Source organism: Schistocerca americana, chromosome 3 (assembly GCF_021461395.2).
Source record: "Schistocerca americana isolate TAMUIC-IGC-003095 chromosome 3, iqSchAmer2.1, whole genome shotgun sequence".
In the NCBI taxonomy this organism is placed as follows: Eukaryota; Metazoa; Arthropoda; class Insecta; order Orthoptera; family Acrididae; genus Schistocerca; species Schistocerca americana.
In genome coordinates this window covers 411049946-411071504 of record NC_060121.1, presented here as the reverse complement: position 1 = coordinate 411071504, position 21559 = coordinate 411049946, and the positions used below count along the sequence as shown (strand labels likewise).

The 21559-nt window shown below is 37.3% G+C and overlaps 2 protein-coding genes across 2 annotated transcripts; both read right to left on the bottom strand.

Annotated features, from left to right (window-relative positions):
• Positions 1-543: 543 nt before the first annotated feature.
• LOC124606125 lies at positions 544-16892 on the bottom strand. Its single transcript, XM_047138088.1, has 4 exons — positions 16678-16892; positions 16380-16578; positions 14346-14869; positions 544-1054 (listed from the first exon to the last, which is right to left on the bottom strand). Exons 1-4 carry the CDS (start codon positions 16752-16754, stop codon positions 544-546), a joined length of 1311 nt encoding a protein of 436 aa, XP_046994044.1. The 5' UTR covers positions 16755-16892.
• A 2196-nt stretch (positions 16893-19088) lies between these two features.
• LOC124606124 lies at positions 19089-19766 on the bottom strand. Its single transcript, XM_047138087.1, has one exon. It carries the CDS (start codon positions 19764-19766, stop codon positions 19089-19091), a length of 678 nt encoding a protein of 225 aa, XP_046994043.1.
• Between the last annotated feature and the right edge of the window lie 1793 nt (positions 19767-21559).

Genomic DNA, 21559 nt, shown 5'->3' with positions numbered 1-21559 from the left:
CCCTTCCTGGGACAATGAATTCATGGTGTTCTTATTTCAATTTCCAGGAGTGTATTTGACTTTCATCCACAATAAAACTCGCACTTTCAACATAAATATATAACTTCTGGTAAGTCCCTCATACAGGTGAATGTCAGAAACAAATTAAATTATAGTTAAAAGAAAGTTGGCTTTGATACCATAACTTTTCTTAATATAAATCAGAAAATAAGTCTTGCCCATTGCAAGGTTACGTCAAGAGTTCTTTTTCAACTGTCTTTGTTTTAATAACAATGGTCAGTGACCCAATAAGCACAGAGATGCATATAAACTCCATTGCTCTTCCTTACACACTCACTAGAACATCTATGGATTGCCTGTCAGGTACTTGTCGGTGCTGTTCATCTGCTGCATCTACTTTCTTCCTGCAGCTGATTGTAAACCTACACACACAAACATGTGACGTGCAGTAGGTGGGATTCTACCATCTCACACCCATATCCAGAATATTGTGTATTCGAGACGGTAGAAGGCTGAGTGGTTATAGAATTTACACAGAAATTCTCAAATCACTACAGCTCTCCCCCTCCCATGCTTGCTGTACTGCTTTTCAGTGTTGGGACAAGGCACTTCTGTCTTTTTCTCCTCCTCCATATTCTGTCTCTTTATGGTTGTACGAGGATGAATACCACAGAAAGAGCTTGCCAGACGCACATTTTTGTCTGCCCACCGTACAATTATGATCCCAGAATTTCTGTCCTTTGTGTAGTAAAAACTGCCACATGAGCATGCTTCTAGAGTGTTTTCTCGTTGTCGGAAAGACAGATTTTCAATCTGATTTGTAACTGTTTCATATGAATTATTAAGCCCAATGTGAAGAAAAAGATAGCAAATATGCTTTATACAGTCACCATCACAATCAGAGGCAACAGTCTTTTGGTGGTAAGGTAATGCAGGGTTTTTATTTCTTCTATAAAATGTCTCTGCTTCTGTCTCCAGTATCCTGTAAATGAGTATTCTGTGCAGGCTGTCACCTGTTTGGACAGCATACCAGAAGTGATTTACTGATAATTTACTGTAAATTAAAATTTTGCTTTAAAATTCAAGTTCAGAGTTGTCATACACCCACGGAACACTTCCCATGGCCCATGTGGCAGAATTTCAAGCCAGAAATGGTTAGCACCAGTTAGGGATGCTGACAGCACACTTCGTGAGCTGTGACTGAGGCAACTAACGTGTGCGTTCTGGGGTATGTGAGTAGTGTGTGACTTTAATAGGCTGCTCACTTTCAGCCTCTTGACCATCAACACATACCTTTCCTCCACTCTCATTTCCTATTCTGTGGTCTTTGACTTATCTTAGCTCAGCCGCAATAGCTCCTGGCGTGTACACTGCCCTGTGGTCCACCTCATATATTGCATCACTGATAATATATGACTCTCTTATCTACTACTCCTCATTATTAATTTTTTTCTAGTATTCTATCACTCCCTTCGGGGTCTTCCATTCACTGTAAAATTCATAACAGTATTAGAACACATGTTCACAAAGTTCAATATAGGGGCATTGTTGCGTACCGGCAACATTTTTTTCGCATTTAATTTTTATAACCTTCAGGTAAGAAATTGCTGTCATATTAGTGAAATAAGTCATTTACAAGACTTCCTGTGTCTGTTTATAAGCATTTTTCATCACAAAATGTAAAACGGCGTCATAAAATCAAACGAAACTGCTACAGGTAACTGATGTTCACATAACCTAGCTCGCTGTTGCCTAAGATGCACAGTATTCAGAAACATTTGACTGAAGGGAAGAAAACGTCGCTGGATCAGAGTGTTTAAACATTGGTTGAAGCATCTTTACTCATCCAAGGACGAAATTTGAAACAGGTTGCAAAAAAATTATATGCAATTTTGATGTTGCTTGTGGGCAACATTGCCCAGTAAGGGGTTAACTCACACTGCACTCATCTCCTCCTCCTTTGCAGTATTCCTCTTCCTGTGTCCCATACCCCCGACCCTGTCCCCAACCTACTCCTTCCCATCACTGGACACTGCACACAATGCTCTCTGCTTGAGGTCTGAACAAACTTACCATTTCTACATTCTTATCCTGTGCACCTGCTGCCGCTTCCTACTAGCTGTTAGCCACTCATCCTTGTCGCTTCTTCCTGCTCCTTTCTCCCCTCGCGCACTTCATCTAACACAACTCTTGCACCCACCTTCCACTATGCAGCATTGTGTTTAGAGGTCTCCTGAGCCTCATATGGCTCACAGATAATGCATTTCAACTATGAGTGTAAAAGTGGTGGCTCTGCTGAACACTCTCTTATTCGTAGCACTCAATATTTTTGCAGTTGGTAGCCATGGTGATTCCTAACTGCAACCATCAGAGATATATTTAATGATGACTCAACTATAGTAGTCTTTCGTTAATTTTCCTGACTGATCATGTATGCTAATTGAGCTTACGTTTGTGTATTTAATTAGTTTTCTAGTTTATTATTATGGCCAAAAGAAGACAAACTTTTGAAGAACTTGAACAGCTATGCAAGATAGCTTATCACGTTGCGAAAGTTACATTATTGATAACACAGACAGCAACCCTGATTACGAGCCTGACAATAAATGTTGTGTTAGAGACTGTACAAAGCAACAGAAGTTTATTGAAAGTGATGACGAAGAGAGTGACTTTGAGGAACTGAATATCTGTAATACGTCTAATCCAGGTAATACTTTCCGTATCAGGTCTAGCTCTTCGCAAGATACACTAGGCCCACAAGACCCTTCCTGCTCTACTGACCATAATTATTTAAAACATCCATTGTTGCAAAATAATGTGGATGTGAGTGTTATACATGATGTCTATAATTCCGAAAATGCCACCGGTGAAACACGAGATGGGAATATTACACGGGGCAGTGTACATGCCAGGAGCTATTATGGCTGAGCTGAGGTAAGCCAAAGTCCACAGAATAGGAAATGAGAGTGGGGGAAAGGTATGTGTTGTTGGTCAGGAGGCTGAAAGTGAGCAGCACACACTGCTCACATCCTCCGAGGCGCACACGTTAGTTGCCTCAGTCACTGCCCACGGAGAGTGCGGTCAGCAACCCTAACTGGTGCTAACCATTTCTGGCTTGAAATTTTGCCACACAGGCCATGGGAAGTGTTCTGTGGATGTATGATAACTTTGAACTTGAATTTTAAAGAAAAATTTTAATTTGCAGTAAATGTCACAGATCTAATGTGGGCAGATGCTACTTCGGAGCCAAAGATGTTTCCTACATGCTTTCCCCCTGCTTTATCAAATGATGTTTTGGATATGTTGAGCAGTTGTTCACCAGAGGAAGCATATTTTCATTTCATTGATAATGACGTGTTTGAGTTTCCTGTGGCTAAAACAAATCAATTTGCAAAACAAAAAATTGATTCTCAACAACTCAGTCGTAATTCCAGGCTAACGGAATGCAAAGGAATAAGTATAACAGAGATGAAACATTTCTGTGGTATTATAATGTGGATGGGCTTGGTAAAAATGGCAAATTGAGCTTCCTATTGGAGCAAGTCGATGCTTTACTCTAACAAGGTTAGCTCCATTATGTCACATAATTGGTTTGAAATACTCCTCAGATTATTTCATGCTTCTAATAACCAGACATGAAGGGATAGACTCCACAATCCAACCTGTCTTAGACCTGATAGTACCAAAATTCAAGGACATGATTTGTCCTCGAGAGGAAATTTGTATTGATGAGACTATTATCCCGTTTAGAGGACGTCATTTCGGCAATATGAACCAAACAAAAGGCATAGGTATGGGGTAATAGTCTTCAAACTTTGCCTTCCATCTGGCTATACGTGGAACCTCAAAGTCTATGCAGCTAAGGAAGCAACTACAGGTGTTTGTGTTCCACGAAAAGTAGTTATGGAGTTACTTGACCCTTTGTTGCACAATGGGAGGACCCTGTATTGTGACAATTGGTACAGCAGTGTATCATTGACTATAGAACTAATGAATACCTCTACCCACCTTGTTGGCACTCATAGTAGTAACAGAAAAGGTAACCCACAAACTGTAATATCTGCAAAACTGAAAAAAGGGCAAACACTGTGTTCACAGAGCAACACAAAAATCTCTGTGATCAAATGAAAAGATAAACGGGATGTTTTGATGATTTCTGCCAAACATAACGATGATATGGTGCCTGTAAAACATAAAAATGGCATGGAAGTTTTGAAACACAAAGCAGTCATGGACTACAATGCTGACAAATCATTTATTGATGTAACCGATCAGATGAGTTCATACTTAACGGCACTTCGACGTATGGTTAAATGGTACAGAAAGATCATTTTTTAAATCCTTTTTGGAACATCTGTTGTAAATGCTCAAGTGCTGTACAACTTGGCAAACAAAGGATCCAAGTCTTGCATACAAATAATTCCTTTCTCGTAGTGTGTGACTCTACTGCTATTGATTGCCAAAGATCCACAACCGCGAGCAACACTACAACCATTCCACGAAGATAACAGCCATCGCCTTGTGACAGTAGAGAGACCAAAGCAGAGTAGTCAAAGATGATGATCGGGCTGTTATAAGCACCTGTGAAGAACCAAAGGATGCTGCTAAGAAAGTGAAGAGGGTGTGCACAAAATCCAATAAATGTGATAGTTTTATGTGCAACGAGTGTTTTAGTGACATTCACAATTCTGTGTTGAAAAAGTATAATATTCTAAGATCCTTATTCATGAACATTGTCAGACCAAGTAAAAAAATTGTAAATAATATTATATTTGTATGTAGCTAATACAATCAAATAAACTAAGTGTTTGAATCGTTTCTTGAAAAACGATTTTTTTATGCCTATTGTGGTTTTAAATAATTTGAGTCACATGTGCCACAGATTACAATTGTGTTAAAATGTTGTTGTTGAGCTACGTTAGCCATATATGGCTCACACCTGTTATCAGTCTAGTTTAGTCATATATTAACATTTTATCAAGTAACTTAATTCTACATGTTCAAAAGAAGACATGTGATGCAAAAAATCAATTTGGCTTCAGAAGTAATATTCATGATTTCAATGTGGCATAGCAGTGCATGATCCAAATTTCAGAATGGCAGTCAATGTGTTAAATAATATCTTAGTGTAGAAAATAATTATATTTCTTCCATTAAGGGCTTATTACTTACTGACCATACAACAAAGACTGTTCTGCTGTTCTGTTCGTCTTCACAGTTTCCCTCCCAGGCTTGTCATTTATGATTTTGAGTACAAAGTTGAGAAAAGAGAGAAGTCATAGAATAATTCATTGGAAGATGCAATAGAATTGAGGTGATTTGCAGAAACCCCACTAGCCAGAAAATCACAGTTTTGTGAAAACAAAAAAACTGTATATCTTCTTTCACATAAGAAGCTAATTTGTTTTTGTTTCATCTAAATCTCCTCTAGACATCAGGAATGTTATCAGAACTGAGTAATACCAAATTATATACTCTGGGTGTGAAGAAGGACAATGATTTAGTAGAGTGGGAATTCAATAAAAATGTCGTAACAATATTTTAGTTATATACGCTACAGATGTTATTGTCATGACAAAAATAATCAATTTTTGACATTATAATGTAATTAGATAGATGAAAAATCTACTCGCCAAGTGCTGGCAAGAGAACACATGTAAAGAAAGGTTTTATGTATGCGAGCTTACAGAGCCAATGGCTTGTTCCTGCAGAAGGGTTCAAGGGAAAGGAAGAGCAGTGAAAGAAAAGGACTGGAGAGATTTAGGAAAAGGGTTACAGCTTGGAAAAGTCATCCATAACCCTAGGTCAGTGGAGAATTACAGGGTGGGGTGAGAAGGAAAGACTGCACCGGATGAGGTTTGAAAACCAGAGAGCTTAAACATGGAAGACAGGGTAATAGGCAAGACAGAGGTTACTGCTAAGGGACGTCTTTGCCATGTGGACTCACAGTTGAGGCTGACCAGTTAAAATTCCTAAAGTCTGTAAATGCCTTCTCCCAGTTAAATTTCACAAGGTCCTATTCCAAATCCCTTGATCTCAATCTCATCCTCACTTGAGGCCAGCTACATACTTCTGTCCATATTAAATGTGCTAACAAACAACAGTACTTAAATTCTGACAGTTGCCATTCTTTTACACGCCAAACATTTCCTCCCATACAACCTGGGCATTCAAGGCAAAATTATTTGTTCAGATGCAGACTTCTTACAGCACTACACCACCATTCTCACCTCATCCATCACTGGACGTAATTACCCCAACAGCCTAGTTCGAAAGCAGATTTCCGGGGTCACCTCAGCCAATCCTGCTGCTGCTGATCTGTCCAAAAAACAACTTTGTAGCACACAACTTGCCTCACTAAGTATTATCCTGGTCTTAAATCTATTAATCAGCTACCTCGACAAGGCCATGATTTCGTAAAATCATACCCTGAAATGAGATCCATTCTGTCTGAGATCTTGCCCACCACACTTAGAATAGCTTTTCATTGCCCCTCCCAATCTCCACAATATCCTTGTCAGACCCTATGCTTCTTCTGCACCTGTCTCCCTACACTATTGCTCTTACCCCTGTGACTGTCCCCACTGCAAAACTTGCCCCATGTATCCCCCTATCACCACTATACCAGCCCTGTAACTGGCAAAAGAGCATGCTCTACAACATGGCAACAAGACAATTGTGACCGCGGTGTCTGTTTCATCACATGCACTATCTGGATTCTTTCCCCTGACACCAGACATCTGCAGGTAGGAACTAGCACAACATGTCCTTCGTTCTCACCACCCACCTGGCTTTAATTTATGTTTATTTCTTCTGCTCAGCATTTCTTCACAATAATTACATCTTTCATTTTCTTACCCGTCTTTTTTTTGCCATCCCCCTCCCGCCTCTGTTACATACAGTGCACTTAGCTCATCAGTATTATTAACTCTTGCATGATGTTATAACAGTAATCTTCCATATTACCTTGTCTTCCACCTTTAAGCTCTCAAGTTTTCAAATCTCGTCAGGTGCAGTCCCCAATAATCAGTCTTTCCTTCTCATCCCTAACGGTAAGTCTTCCTTGATCCGGGTTTCTGGGTGACCTCTCCAGATTTTAACTTTTTTCCTAAATCTCTCCAGTCATTTTCCTTTACCCATCTCCCTTCCCCATCAACCGTTCTGCCAGAAGAAAGAGCTACTGGCTCTGAAAGCTTGGATATGTAAAACCTTTCTTTATATGTGCATTCTCCTGCCGCCACATGGTGAGTAGATGTTATTGTCAAGTTGAAGTAAATCTTAAGACTTAGTTAAACAATTATGTATTAAAAAAAGGAGGATGAAAAATGTGACATATAGCTTACAATATAATCAAAACATCAGTCTTTATATCCATCACTATTTTCATCATTATCTGTTTCATAGTCCCAACTGGTTGTAGGTGAATCCACTGATGCATCCGTGCCAAACATTCTTGAATAAATACTCTTTGCTTGCACTGTTTTTGAGGTACTGGGCAAGATTAAATACATTTTTAGCCTTCGCAGATTTCAATCTACATCACCGTGGATACTGTGCAGTTCACACTTAAGTGGCTCATTGAAATAATAGTTCTCTATTTGCTCCACTCTCGAATGTGCGGAAAAAATGAACACCTTCTGTGCAAGCTCTGATTTCCCTTATTTTATTATGATGATCGTTGCTCCATGTGTAGGTTGAAATACTTTCACATTCGGAGCAGAAAGTTGGTGACTGAAATTTTGCCACACTCTCTCCCTTATTTCTCGATAATACAAAATATGCCGCCCTTTTCTGAACTTTCTCGATGCACTGCATTAATCTTATCTGGTAAGGAAACCACACCATGCAGCAGTATTACAAAAGAGGTTAGATAAGTGTAGGACACGCAGTCTCTTTAGTATATCTGTTGCCTCTTCTGTGTATTCCACCAATAAAATACAGTCCTTGGTTCGCCTTCCCCACAACATTTTTCATGTGTTCTTTCTAATTAAAGTTGTAATTCATAGGTATTTAGTTGAACTTACGGCGTTTCGAATTCATTGATTTATCATGTAACCAAAATTTAACGTATTCCATTTAGCACTCATATGAATGACTCTCGTGCACACACACACACACACACACACACACACACACACACACTAATCCTTGTTCCATACATTATGAATACGACATTTTGTAATGATGTGGAATGTGTCACTTTAACATAAGTTTTATTTACACAAAATAATTAGTTTTTATTTTTCATTTATTTATTTATTTTATTTTTTACAGTTACTATTTCATATTAATAATTCATCTATTGAGTAGAAGGAGTTGTCATTCAGAAATTCTTTTAATTTGCTTTTAAATGTTGGTTGGCTATCTGTCAGACTTTTAATACTATTTGGCAAACGACCGAAGATTTTTGTGGCAGCATAATTCATCCCTTTCTGTGCCAAAGTGAGATTTAATCCAGAATAGTGAATATCATCCTTTCTTCTAGTGTTGTAGCTATGCACTTGGCTGTTATTTTTTAATTGGGATGGGTTATTAATGACAAATTTCGTAAGTGAATATATGTATTGCGAAGGTACTGTGAATATCCCAAGTTCCTTAAATAAATGTCTGCAAGGTGATTTTGGGTGGGCTCCAGCTATCATTCTGATTACATGCTGTTGTGCAATGAATACTTTCTCTCTTAATGACGGATTACCCCAAAATATGATGCCATATGAAGGCAGTGAATGAAAGTAGGCCCAATAGGCTAATTCATTGATATGTTTATCACCAAAATTTGCAATAACTCCAATAGCATAAGTAACTGAACCTAACCATTTCAGCAGATCATCGATGTGTTTCTTCCAATTCAATTTCTCATCAATGCACACACTCAGAAATTTTGAGTATTCTACCTTAGCAACAGACTTCCATTCATAGTCTATATTTATCAGTGGTGTTATGCCATTTACTGTACAGAATTGTATAAACTGTGTCTTCTCAAAATTTAGTGATAGTCCATTTGCAGAGAACCACTTAATAATTTTCTGAAAGACATTATTTGCAATTTCCTAGCTGATTCTTGCTTCTTGGGAGTGATTACTATACTTGTATCATCAGCAATAAGAACTAACTTTGAATCTTCATGAATATAATGTGGCAAGTCGTTAATATATATTAAGAACAGTAAGGGATCCAAGACAGAGCCATGTGGGACATCATTCTTGATACCTCCCCAGTTAGAGGACTCGGCTGGTTTTTGTAGACTATATGTACTGTTAATTTCAACCTTCTGGATTCTTCCAGTTAAACCATTTGTGCACTGTTCCACTCATACCACAATACTTAAGCTTATCTAGAATTTCATGATTCACACAATCAAAAGCCTTTGAGAGATCACAAAATATCCCAATGGTTGACGTTCGGTTATTCATTGCATTTGATATTTGATCAGTGAAAGCATATATAGCATTTTCTGTTGAAAAGCCTTTCTGAAAACCAAATTGGCATTTTGTTAGTACTTCATTTTTTACAAATTTGTGATGCACTCTTGAATACATTACTTTTCCAATAATTTTGGATAAAGCTGTCGGAAGTGGATCGGGTGGTAGGTGTTAGCATCAGATGCATCCCCTTTTTTATGCAATGATTTCACAATAGCATATTTCAGTCTATCTGGAAAAATTCCGTTTCCGTGAGCTGAGAATCCTACTTATTTGTTGGGAACAAGCTTTTAGTACTCTGTTGGAAATGCCATCAATTCCACGTGAGCTTTTACTTTTGAGTGAATTTATTATTTTCCTAATTTCAGTAGTAGAGGCGAGTTGAATTTCAATTTTATCAAATTGCGTAGGTATTGTCTCTTCCATATACTGCCTTGCATTTTCTAATGAATAGCTGGAACCTATTTTCTCTACAACACTTAAGAAATGATTATTAAAACTGTTTTCTACTTCTGACTTCTTGTTAGCAAACTTTTCATTGTGTTTGATAGAAGCACTGTCTTCTTGTGCTCTCGGTTGTCCTGTTTCCCTTTTCACAATATTCCATATTGTTTTAATTTTATTATCAGATGTGCTAATCTCAGACATAATGCACATACTTCTGGACTTTTTAATAACTTTTCTTAATACAGTGCAGTAGTTTTTATAATGTTTCATTGTTTCAGGATTATTACTCCTCCTAGCTATAAGATACATTTCCCTTTTCTGTTTACAAGATATTTTTATCCCTTTAGTAAGCCATGGCTTTTTACGTGGTTTCTTACACTTATATTTCACTGTTTTATTAGGGAAACTGTTTTCAAATATATTTGGCTTTTTACGTGGTTTCTTACACTTATATTTCACTGTTTTATTAGGGAAACTGTTTTCAAATATATTCACAAAAGTATCATGAAATAGATTAAATTTTAAATTAGCATCGTTTCCCTGTGCACCTCATCCCAGATATCTTTTTGCAATTTGCTTTGATCTTTTCATAATTTTACCACACAATAAATGACAGTATCATCTGCAAACGACCTAAGATGGCTGCACAGATCCTGTCCTAAATCGTTTATTCAGATAAGGAATAGCAGAGGGCCAATAACAATACCTTGGGCAGAGCCAAAAATCACCTCTGTTTTACTTGACAAGTTCCGTCAGTTACTACTGTGATCTCTCGGACAGGTAATCACGAATCCAGTCACATAACTGAGATGATATTCCATAAACACACAATTTGATTACAAGATAGTTGTGAGGGCCAGTGTCAAAAGCCTTCTGGAAATACGGAATCAATTTGAAATCCCTTGTCAATAGCACTCAGCACTTTGCGTAAGTAAAGAGCTTGATGTGTTTCAAAGAACAATGTTTTATAAATAAATTATCTTTCAGATAATTCATAATGTTCTAACACAAAATATGTTCCAAAATCGTGCTGCATATCGACATTTGTAATATGGGCCTGTAATTTAGTGGATTACTTCTGTGTCCTTTCTTGAATAATGGTGTGACCTGGGAAACTTTCCAGACTTTAAGTAAAAATCTTTTGTCGAGTGACCACTTATATATGATTGTTAAGTATGGAGCTATTGCATCAGAATCCTCTGAAAGGAACGTAACTGGTATACAGTGTGGACCGTGAGACTCGCGTTTATTGGGGGATTGACGTTGCTTCACTAATCCGAGGATATCTTCTTCTAAATTATTGCGTTTGTCGGCTTTTACCGATTAGAATCCTAGGAATATTTACTTTGGCAAAGGAATTTCTGAAGGCCGTGTTCGGTTATTCTATTTTAGCAGCAAAGTCGTCAATAGTGCTTCCATTGCCGTCGCGCAGAGAGGGCATTATGTTGTGCTACTAGCATACTTTCTCTATAAACCTTCGACCATAGATACTAATAGACTGGGCAAGCAGTGCAGCGGCTATACCATGGAGGTAAGAATAAGGGGAGATGGCGCTACGTATCCCAGCCGTACTACGTTTTGAAGCCATGGGGGCGTGGCTCGCTGCCATGACACTCTGACCAAAACATTGCCAGTGAGCTATAGCGCTGCGTGTATTAAAGTCGCTAATGGCACCATATACGCATGTAACGTCATCAAATTGGTTGTTTCAAAGTTTTTGTTTAAAATAAAATCTCGTAAAGGCGAAATTCCGCGTTTCTTCTGATTAAAAATAGTTTTTAATGTAATATTACGAATGGCTAGTCTTCGATGTAAACGATACAATTTTGTTAATTCAGTAATCAACGTGTATCACAAACTAGGGTTCTTTCTTTACTTATTCTTACGATCATCTGATTGGACGAAGCAATGCCAGATTTACGAAAAGTGACGTCGTCTTTTCCGATTTTCGTGACATACAAACCAAAACTTCTCAGTTGTTTGAGTTCAGAATGATGTATTGTAGTAGCTATTTACTAATGTGTAACAGACTGATTGCGGTTCTGACCACCACCTATATCTGAAGAGGTAACCAAGTGATCTGTCTTTGTTGTTAATTATTTAAACAATGAAGCAGCAGATAAATAAGTCTGATAAAATAACTCAATGTGAGTTAATGTTTAGCCAACAACCTGTCACATTGTGCACAACTTCATTCTGTTGTCAAGTGGAATATAACTGCGGAGAATCCCAAGAAATATAGATTAGGTGTTTGTTATACACAAAACGGGTACTTTCAGTTTGGATAACATTGACCCTGAGGAAGAAAACAAAACACTTTGCCATACAGTTCATACACACTTCAATACATACCCACATTTCTTCTCTTAAGTGATATGCAGCAGCTTTAATATGACACTACGGCACTTTTTTTTAGTAACTAACAAATCAACTGCAGCAGCAGCACTTAAATGACATGTCTGTTAGCCAAGGCAGTATAACAGTGTTCCAATTTTCATCTGCTATGGGACTCATTTTAATATTAGTAAGGAGTTCTACTTATTGCTAAATTACCTTAAGTTCCAATTTCTTATTTTGGTATGGAAGAGATTAACAGGGCAACAATTTCCCAGTGTTTTTAGGTAGCTTAGGCATAAACCATTCTACATTGAGCTTTGTTTATGTCATTCCATATTTTATTATTTTTATTCTTTTAAATGCAAGCCTTTCTTGTCAAGCTGACAGGTATTTACAGTGGTACAAAATGAAATGATGAAGGGATTGAGACAGATCATGTAGCAAAACTTTACATCGTAGTTTGAGAAGTGTGGAATGTCTCAATCAATAAGCAGAAGCTTCATTGCTTGCCAATGACAAAGTTTTACTAACATTGAAACTAGGATTTGCTTTTGAAATCATTGTCCTAATAAAAATATAGGCTATATATTCCTTATTCAATCATAAAAAGTATGGGAACTGGGAATGAAATAAAGCATAAATATTAGGTACTATATTCAGAATTTTATTCCGGCAAAAAAAGCTTTTCTTGATCTGTTGTTATCCACTTTGTTGAACTGCTTGTTACAGGTATACAGAAAAATTATTACAATGTGACTTTTCAGTTAACTGCCTTTTTCACAAGACTGTGGAATGTAAAAAAAATTATATAAAATTGTAACAAAGTCCACATCATTACTTGTTGAGAATGAAAGAAATGTCTCAGTCTCCTGACTGATACAAATGTAATACTATTTACCATTCCACATACATATGATTTATCACAGTGGTCTTGCATAAACCAGGAAAGTAGTCAAGCAAACAAACATAAGAAAATATGCAATCATTTATAAAATATGTCTTACTACAGATATAAATGTTGTGGGCTGTAGTTTCTGTACAACACATGGGTTACATTTCAATGGATTAGGGGAGAGACTGCTAGAAAATTTAGTGCCCAATGAAGTAGTGAAAAACCAATAACGCTCACCTGCGAACACTACTATCTCTCATTTTTTGAGGGTAAACCACTGTTGGACTAGATCACAAAAAAATATAATTTGTAATGACACACAAGCAAAAACCATAACATACCACACAATGATGGGAATGTATTTCAATGTGCCAAAAATGAGGCAATTCTATTTCTCATTAACATGTTGTCACTCGTGGAAACTTAATTAACAACACTGGCTAGAACATACTGCAGCATACTCCACCAAACAATGGCTAAATATTTCAAAAAGAAATGTATGTCCCATTTGGAACCGCACAGATCACAAGCTATTGCAGAATTAGTACTGCATACTGGTATAGTGGAGTATCAATCACTTGGAAACACACTACATATAATGTAGTTCCAAATTTTGGTTTAAGGAAGATATAGTTGGAAGGTATTACACACACACATAAAATTATAATTGTCTGACTCCATCACACACCAGGAACAAATTTTCATAGATACCCTGAATATGCTAGTACTAATAGTTTTAAGATACACACATCACAAACATTTTGTAGCTGGTTATAACATAGACATAACAGAAAAGGAAGAATGTGCATCATTTATTAATTACAATAAGGTTACATTCCCAGTGTGCCTCAATATAATGAGTGCTTTATACAAGATGCCTTACAGACACACACACACTAGACCTCAGCGTACAATTATCAGTTGCTCACCTTTAAAGAGTACCCAGTTTTGTATAGGTTGTCCTGATTTTATTTTCATGCAATGCATCACTTATTCTCTTGGCTGCATGTTTTTGCCGTGTCAGGAGGTATCACGTGGCAATTGCTTTAATCAGCAGTCTCATATGATTGTCCAAGGGATGCTAATTTTTCATGTGGTCTGCTAACTCCTTAAACACTGGCTTGAATATGAATTCACTAAGCACCTCAGACACACATTTGGAAAACTGATTTTTCAAAGGAACTTTAGAATTACCTGTAGTATAGCACCTGAGCACTTTTTCATCGCGCGCACACACACACACACACACACACACACAGATGTCAAAAACATCATTTGATGGTAAAACCAACCATCCCCTACTCTTTCTATGAATAAGAGAATAAGCAACATGGCTACCATCCCCTCTCAACACGGATAAACATGGTTCACATTTTAAGGTTTTCTCTAAGTGACGCACCACACATCCAGCTATATATACTACAATATGGACTGCCACTTCAGAGAGATAAATTCCAGTAGCAAAGCAATCGTGGTCATTGTCAGTTGTCGCTGCACCATTTTCCGTGCTTAGTAACTGCCACCGTTCCGAAGACTGCTGAAGAGTTTTAATTTGTTTTTTGTACGGATCAGTTTTTCTTATGAGGTGTTCACACTTCGTCTTCAGTTCCTCACTTTCAGAGGATGTCTGACTACGTTCTGGTGGTCCTGCAGTGTACTCAGGAACAAGAGCAGGAACTTCTTCATCCTGCACTCTGCTGACGGCAGCCAAAACTGAAGATGGAAAGGAAGAGCTCTCCTTCCGCAATGATGGCTTTCTCTTCTTGTCTCCCTAAATGAAATAAAAGGATGGAAAACATTAAGAACTGTTTTTAACAGATGGTTGAAGGTGTTACAGTCTTTGTCATGAACAGCATGTTACAGCCTACTAATTACTCCTATTCTTAGTCCTTTCCAGAAATATAAATTCTGTTTTTCCAGCAGCTATTTATCTTGTTCCTAAAATACTCATTACTCTAACAAAAACCGTTGTTGTGTTCAGCAGACAACTTGAAATGCCTCCCATGTGTGAAGCTACAATTAATACACACTTATTAAAAAAAGTAAACTTTGAACATGTAAAATATTTCTGCTGGGGTGTCTTGTTTAACTATCACACTGTATCGCCATGGGTGCTGTCAGTTAACAAGTTCTCAATACAACTGGTCCAACAGTTAATGATATAAAATTGTGTGTTATATCTAATTTTGCATTAGTGGTTGGTGCATATTCAATGTTCCACAGTAGTGGATAATGTTAAGAAGAAGGTACTGCCAAAGCTTTTTCATCAATGATATCTTTCAATGGAGAATGTCAATGAATAGTGCATCAAACAAAAGAAAATGTTCATTTGCTGTGCTTAACCCAAATACAGAGTTATATTTAACACAGCCCAAGTGTTAATTTCTGTGACTTCACTAAATAATTATACCAGACAAACTTGTTAGCTTCAGTAGTCTCATAATCTAAACAGCGAACCTGAATTTTCTTCTCAAATATTCTCTTGTGTGCAGAGGCTGATGCTCATCAAAAAGGAGTTTCATAAATTTGTTTCTACGTGACAATGTGGAGAAACAGATTATCTCTTTATAACATACTGTGTAGCTGCAGAAACACTTCAGCGTTCCAGCACCTCCCCTCTTAAATTCTATATACAGCATGGAATCATTCCTAGGCAAAAGCTATGTGTAAGGACCTAATCAGGTGGAAAGTGAAATTAATGTATTCAAATGACCTGACGGAATCCTCCCAAAATAAACATATATAAGTAAAACTAGAGCTGTATCAATTACTCCTAAAACATAACTGCCATTAACTAGCAAAGACAGTGCAATAAAAATGTTGTACAACACAATAGACCAGACAAAGTGAGATGTTCACAAACTACTGCCTTAAATATTCACATAACGGATATAATTTACTTCACACGTGTATTCCATTACTTTCAGAGTTAGAGCTAAATAATAGAAACTGAAAACTAAGTTAGCTATACCCTCCCTCCAAAGCCCCATAAATACATCTTGTTTGTAATACGTTCTGGGACATTTCAGTTACGTTACACTACTGGGAAACACTGTTCATTACCACCAATATTTACTGAAATACGGTACATAGAATGGCAAATCTACACAGTGTCCTGTTTAGGCCTATATTTTACGCCAGTTAATGTAGTGTTAGCTTTTAATTTGGTACATGACGAAGACAAAGTGAGTTACTCAACACTTCGATTATCGACGATACGTACGTATTATACTGAAACGTGAACTTGAAAACTAAGACTTTAATTCTTTGAATTAACATACCTTTTGCAAATGTTTTGCGTGTGTAGGGAAAACTGATGGTACAGCATTTTCTCGGAGCCTTACTGTTGAAAGGGAAGTTCGGTCTATGTCCTCTTCTCGGAAATGTTGAGAACATATAGTGATCCATTTAGACGCACACCAATTCTTCCTCCTCACGGCATTCTCCCACAGAGCTTTCCAACTTTCATTTTTAGGAAATCTAAAATCATACAGGAGAAAAACACGCTATAGTACAAGTACCGATGTAGCACATGTTCATTCACAATGAAGTAAAATCACACTTAACGAGACAACTTACACATGAAATGTTATTCCCTTAGATTTCGCATCACAATCAGAACGATTCGTACACCCGAACACCATACAAGTCACCATAATAGCGCAAAATCCTTCCAAAAGCGAGCGACAAGCCAATGCACACAAGCTTCCAGCAGCAATGTTTTGGCCGGACTGAGATGGCTACCCTCGGCTTCACATAGCTTCGCAGCTGTGACGTCACGGCGTCTCCCTCTATTCTTAGGCCGGTATTACACTATCAAATTTCTTTGTCAAATATCTTTGTCAAAGATATTTGATGGTGTAATAGGAACTTTGTCAAATAATCGTCCAATATTTGATCAAATCGAGGGCCTCGCTGTAGATTTGATCAAAGAAATCGCTTGTCTTCTGTTCACTGCAATGTGACATGTTGCCACATGGAGCGCTAGCATCGCTGCAGCGTTCTGTAGTCTGTAGTGTGTTTATAAACATTGCTGGTAAATACAATTGGTGTGTGCCGACAACCACAAAATTAATAGAGATGTATGAAGCTGGTGAGGCGCTTTACAACATGAGGCACCCTGGATACTGATGAAAAATATTATTTAAAGGCAAGAAAACATTTTATTAGCTTTGTAATTACACCCTGGATACGAAAAAAAAAACACATTTACTGTAAGAAAAAAACACAGAAGTTACACATAAGCCACGAATAAAGATATTGACAGCAGAGTCATGGAGCAGCACATAAATATAGACGTCAAGGAATTTTTTCTTTTCTTTTAACACTTCCTCCAAAAGAAAAAATCATGAAATTATTGCTTTGTCTCTTGCATGCCAATTTCTGAACATAGAAAATTAAATCGAACTCGTTCAAGAGGTTTCGTCAAAATATCTGCCAACTGGTTGTGTCCATCAATGTGTTCCAAGAAAATCTCACCGTTCAGATATCTTTCACGAACATAGAAATGTCGGACCTTTATATGTTTAGAACGTCGATGACATTCTGGATTTTTTTGCCAACTTCAATGCACTAGCATTGTCAATGTAAAGAACTGGAGGCTGCCCCGACATTTCCACTAATTCTGATAGCAGACGACGTAACCAAACTAACTCTTTTGCTCCTTCACTAGCTGCAATTATTTCCGCCTCGGTTCTGGATGTGGCCACTACTTGTCCATGACACTGCACCACCTGAGTACTTTGCAAGAATTCCAGTTGTTGAGCGCCTTGTCCGGTTATCACCTGCGAAATCTGCATCAGCGTAAATCTTTAACTCTTCTTTTTTATTATATACAATTCCAAAATTTAGGGTCCCTTTCAAATACCGGAAAATGCGCTTTACTCTATTCCAGTCTTCAGTGGTTGGTTTCTCCATAGCTCGAGCAGCTTTATTGACTGCAAAAGTGATGTCTGGACGAGTTACTGTTGAAAGGTACATGAGACAACCAATTGCTTCACGGTAGGGTACAGATGACGAAACTTCTTCGTTTTCATTATTGTCCTCATGTCAAATAGGAGTTGACATTGTATTGCATTCTGCCATTCGAAATCTTTGCAGAATTTCTTCCGCGCTCTGCTACCAAGAAATACACAGAAGAAATTCTGCAAAGATTTCGTGCTCATTGGTCCATTTACATCCGCGTGCATTAATTCACCAGTACTGGTAGCGCGTATTGTTCGTGTTTTGAATGGCAGCCTATGCATCTTTCCAACCGCACAGCCGCCACAAAATTCACTCTTGGCATCTTCCACATTAATTTTCATTCCTTTTAAAATATTCTTCACATGTTGTTTATTCTGATGACCAAACCTTTCATGGTACACTTGCAATGTTTCGGATGAAGTCATCAAGCTCATACGATTCATTTTTGCATTTCTAACAACACGCATGTTCAACACATAAAGTCCATTTTTCACATAACCTGTCATAACAATATTGCTACTGACTTGTTTTCGAACACAGACATTATTATAACTAAAATTAGTACTGTAGCCTCTGCAGGCAATGGCTCTCACAGAGAACAGATTAGCACTTGCATCAGGGACGTATAAAACATTGTCCATTCTAGCATTGTACCATTTATTGTTTCGTCGGATTTGGATGTAAACTGTTCCTTGACCGTACGCACACATTTTCACATCTTGTTTTCCCAATGAAATTACTTGAGGAACATCAAATTCACTATACGAAACAAAATACTGTTTGTTGGGAGTGATATGATTTGTAGCGCCAGTGTCGCAGTACCATTTATTTGGGTCACTGTGATTACTGGTACACACACCCATAGCGTATGAAGTAAATGCAGCGTGTTCACTGTCTCGCTTCTTCTCTTTCCTTTTATTGCTGTCACGAGTGTTCTGTGGACACTCTGCTGCCCAGTGACCTAATTGTTTGCATTTATTACACGGAAACTTCTGTTTTAATTGTGACTTCGTCATCTTTACTTGCTAATTACTTGTTTGCCATTTTCTAGTTTTAGAAACGACAAAAGCTGCACTTCCATTAACGTCTTGTTCACACAGTTCAATAGTACAGAGTTTTTCAATCAATAAATTCAAGCTTTGCTTTTCTGTCGGTATCGTATCCCAGAGATCCTTAAAATTGTTGTAGTCTTTTCCCAGTGTAGACAAAATTCGACCATTTAAGATTCTTTCAGATAGCGTATTTTCTTCATGTTTTGATAATTCATCGTTCAGGTCCACAAATAACTTTTGCAGTTTGGCCACATGTGCACTAATATCTTCCGATTCATCACGTTTAACACGGAAAAATGTTTCAATCAACATATTCAAACGCTGAGTACTGCTACGTTCAAATCGGGCGCGTAATTTGTCCCAGATTTCTTTAGCATTCTTGCACGTTAAGACGAGTTCTGCAACAGGTTTACTTAGCGCACTTGCTATAAGACTTGCTGCCTTTGCGTCGTCCTTGAGCCATTCCACATACGCTTCTTTTTGTTCACTTGTCGCATCTTGCGGCAACTCTACACGTTCACGTGTACCGTTAATAATATCTTCTAGTCCATATGAACGTAGCACCATAGAAATATGCCATTTCCATTTGGCCCAGTCGTCAGGTCCTTCAAGCTTATCAATGCTGACCTTATAATCGCCGCTAGCAGTCATGTTTCTTTACAGACATAAGCTCATTTCAAATATTGTTTTAATTAAACTGTGTTGTTTGCCTTTACACGTGTACTGGGCCCATAACCTGATGAAAAATATTATTTAAAGGCAAGAAAACATTTTATTAGCTTTGTAATTACACCCTGGATACGAAAAAAAACACAATTACTGTAAGAAAAAAACACAGAAGTTACACATAAGCCACGAATAAAGATATTGACAGCAGAGTCATGGAGCAGCACATAAATATAGACGTCAAGGAATTTTTTCTTTTCTTTTAACAGATACAAAAATAGAGGGACTAGTGCAGCAGGGGATACAACCCGTCGGCTTTGAACAATGACGTCACAAGTCGCCAGAGAGCATGTATTACAGAGATGAAAGAGCTGAGGAGAATGTTGAGAAACAAAGGAATGCAAGAGAGATAAACATTGATTTTGTCAAAAGCATAAGTGTTTTTTGACTTTTAAAAAAAAAATCTCACGAGATAGAATAAACTGATCCTACTTTATTAAGCAATATCTTGTCAAAAGCCGAGAAGCGATTCTTCTTAGTGTTCTAGCTCCTTTCAGTACGTAATAAGAGTTTTTTGGCTTTTTTTTAAAAAAAATCTCACGAGATAGAATAAACTGATCCTACTTCATTAAGCAATCAGTAAAGAAACGAAACTAAAACATAACAGCAAAAGCTTTTAGATTTACATTCAATTATTTTAATGATAGTGCTTATTAGAACACAGAACTGCTTTATTATCTATGCCTCGAAGTGAAGTCTTTACGATCTATGACTAAGGAATGACGTCATTGTTCAAAGCCGACGGGTTGTATCCCCTGCTGCACTAGACCCGAATAAACTGATCCTACTTTATTAAGCAGCTCCCTTCAGTACCTAATAAGTGTTTTTTGGCTTTTTTTAAAAAAAATCTCACGAGATAGAATAAACTGATCCTACTTTACTAAGCAATAGTGTTTTTTTTTGGCTTTAAAAAAAAAAAAACTCACGAGATAGAATAAACTGATCCTACTTTATTAAGCAATATTTTGTCAAAAACCGAGAAGCGATTCTTCTTAGTGTTGTAGCTCCCTTCAGTAGCTAATAAGTGTTTTTTGGCTTTTTTAAAAAAAAATTTCACGAGATAGAATAAACTGATCCTACTTTATTAAGCAACAGTGTTTTTTTGGATTTTAAAAAAAAATCTCACGAGATAGAATAAACTGATCCTACTTTATTAAGCAATATCTTGTCAAAAGCCGAGAAGCGATTCTTCTAGTGTTGTAGCTGCCTTCAGTAGCTGATAAGTGTTTTTTGGCTTTAAAAAAAAATCTCACGAGATAGAATAAACTGATCCTACTTAATTAAGCAATCAGTAAAAAAACGAAATTGAAACATAATAGCAAAAGCTTATTAGAACACAGAACTGCTTTATTATCTATGCCTTGAAGTGAAGACATTAAGATCTATGACTAAGGAATGACGTCATTGTTCAAAGCCGACGGGTTGTATCCCCTGCTGCACTAGACCCAATTAATTTCACATTGAGTTTTCTTTAACATTAATCAATGCAAACCATACCTGATCTTTTTTCTCGTTCCTAATTTTTGGTTTGAATAACATTTCAGACACATGAGGATGGATCATACAGGAAGACAAGAATCCAGTTTGAGATTGAAATTGAAATACTCGTGCAAGTTTCCTGGATGCAGGAGTAGTTATTATGTAAAAACAAATTCCAAACACAAGAATAAACATTTCTATAAATTTCCAGCTGCATCAAAAAGTGAGACTTTAAAGAA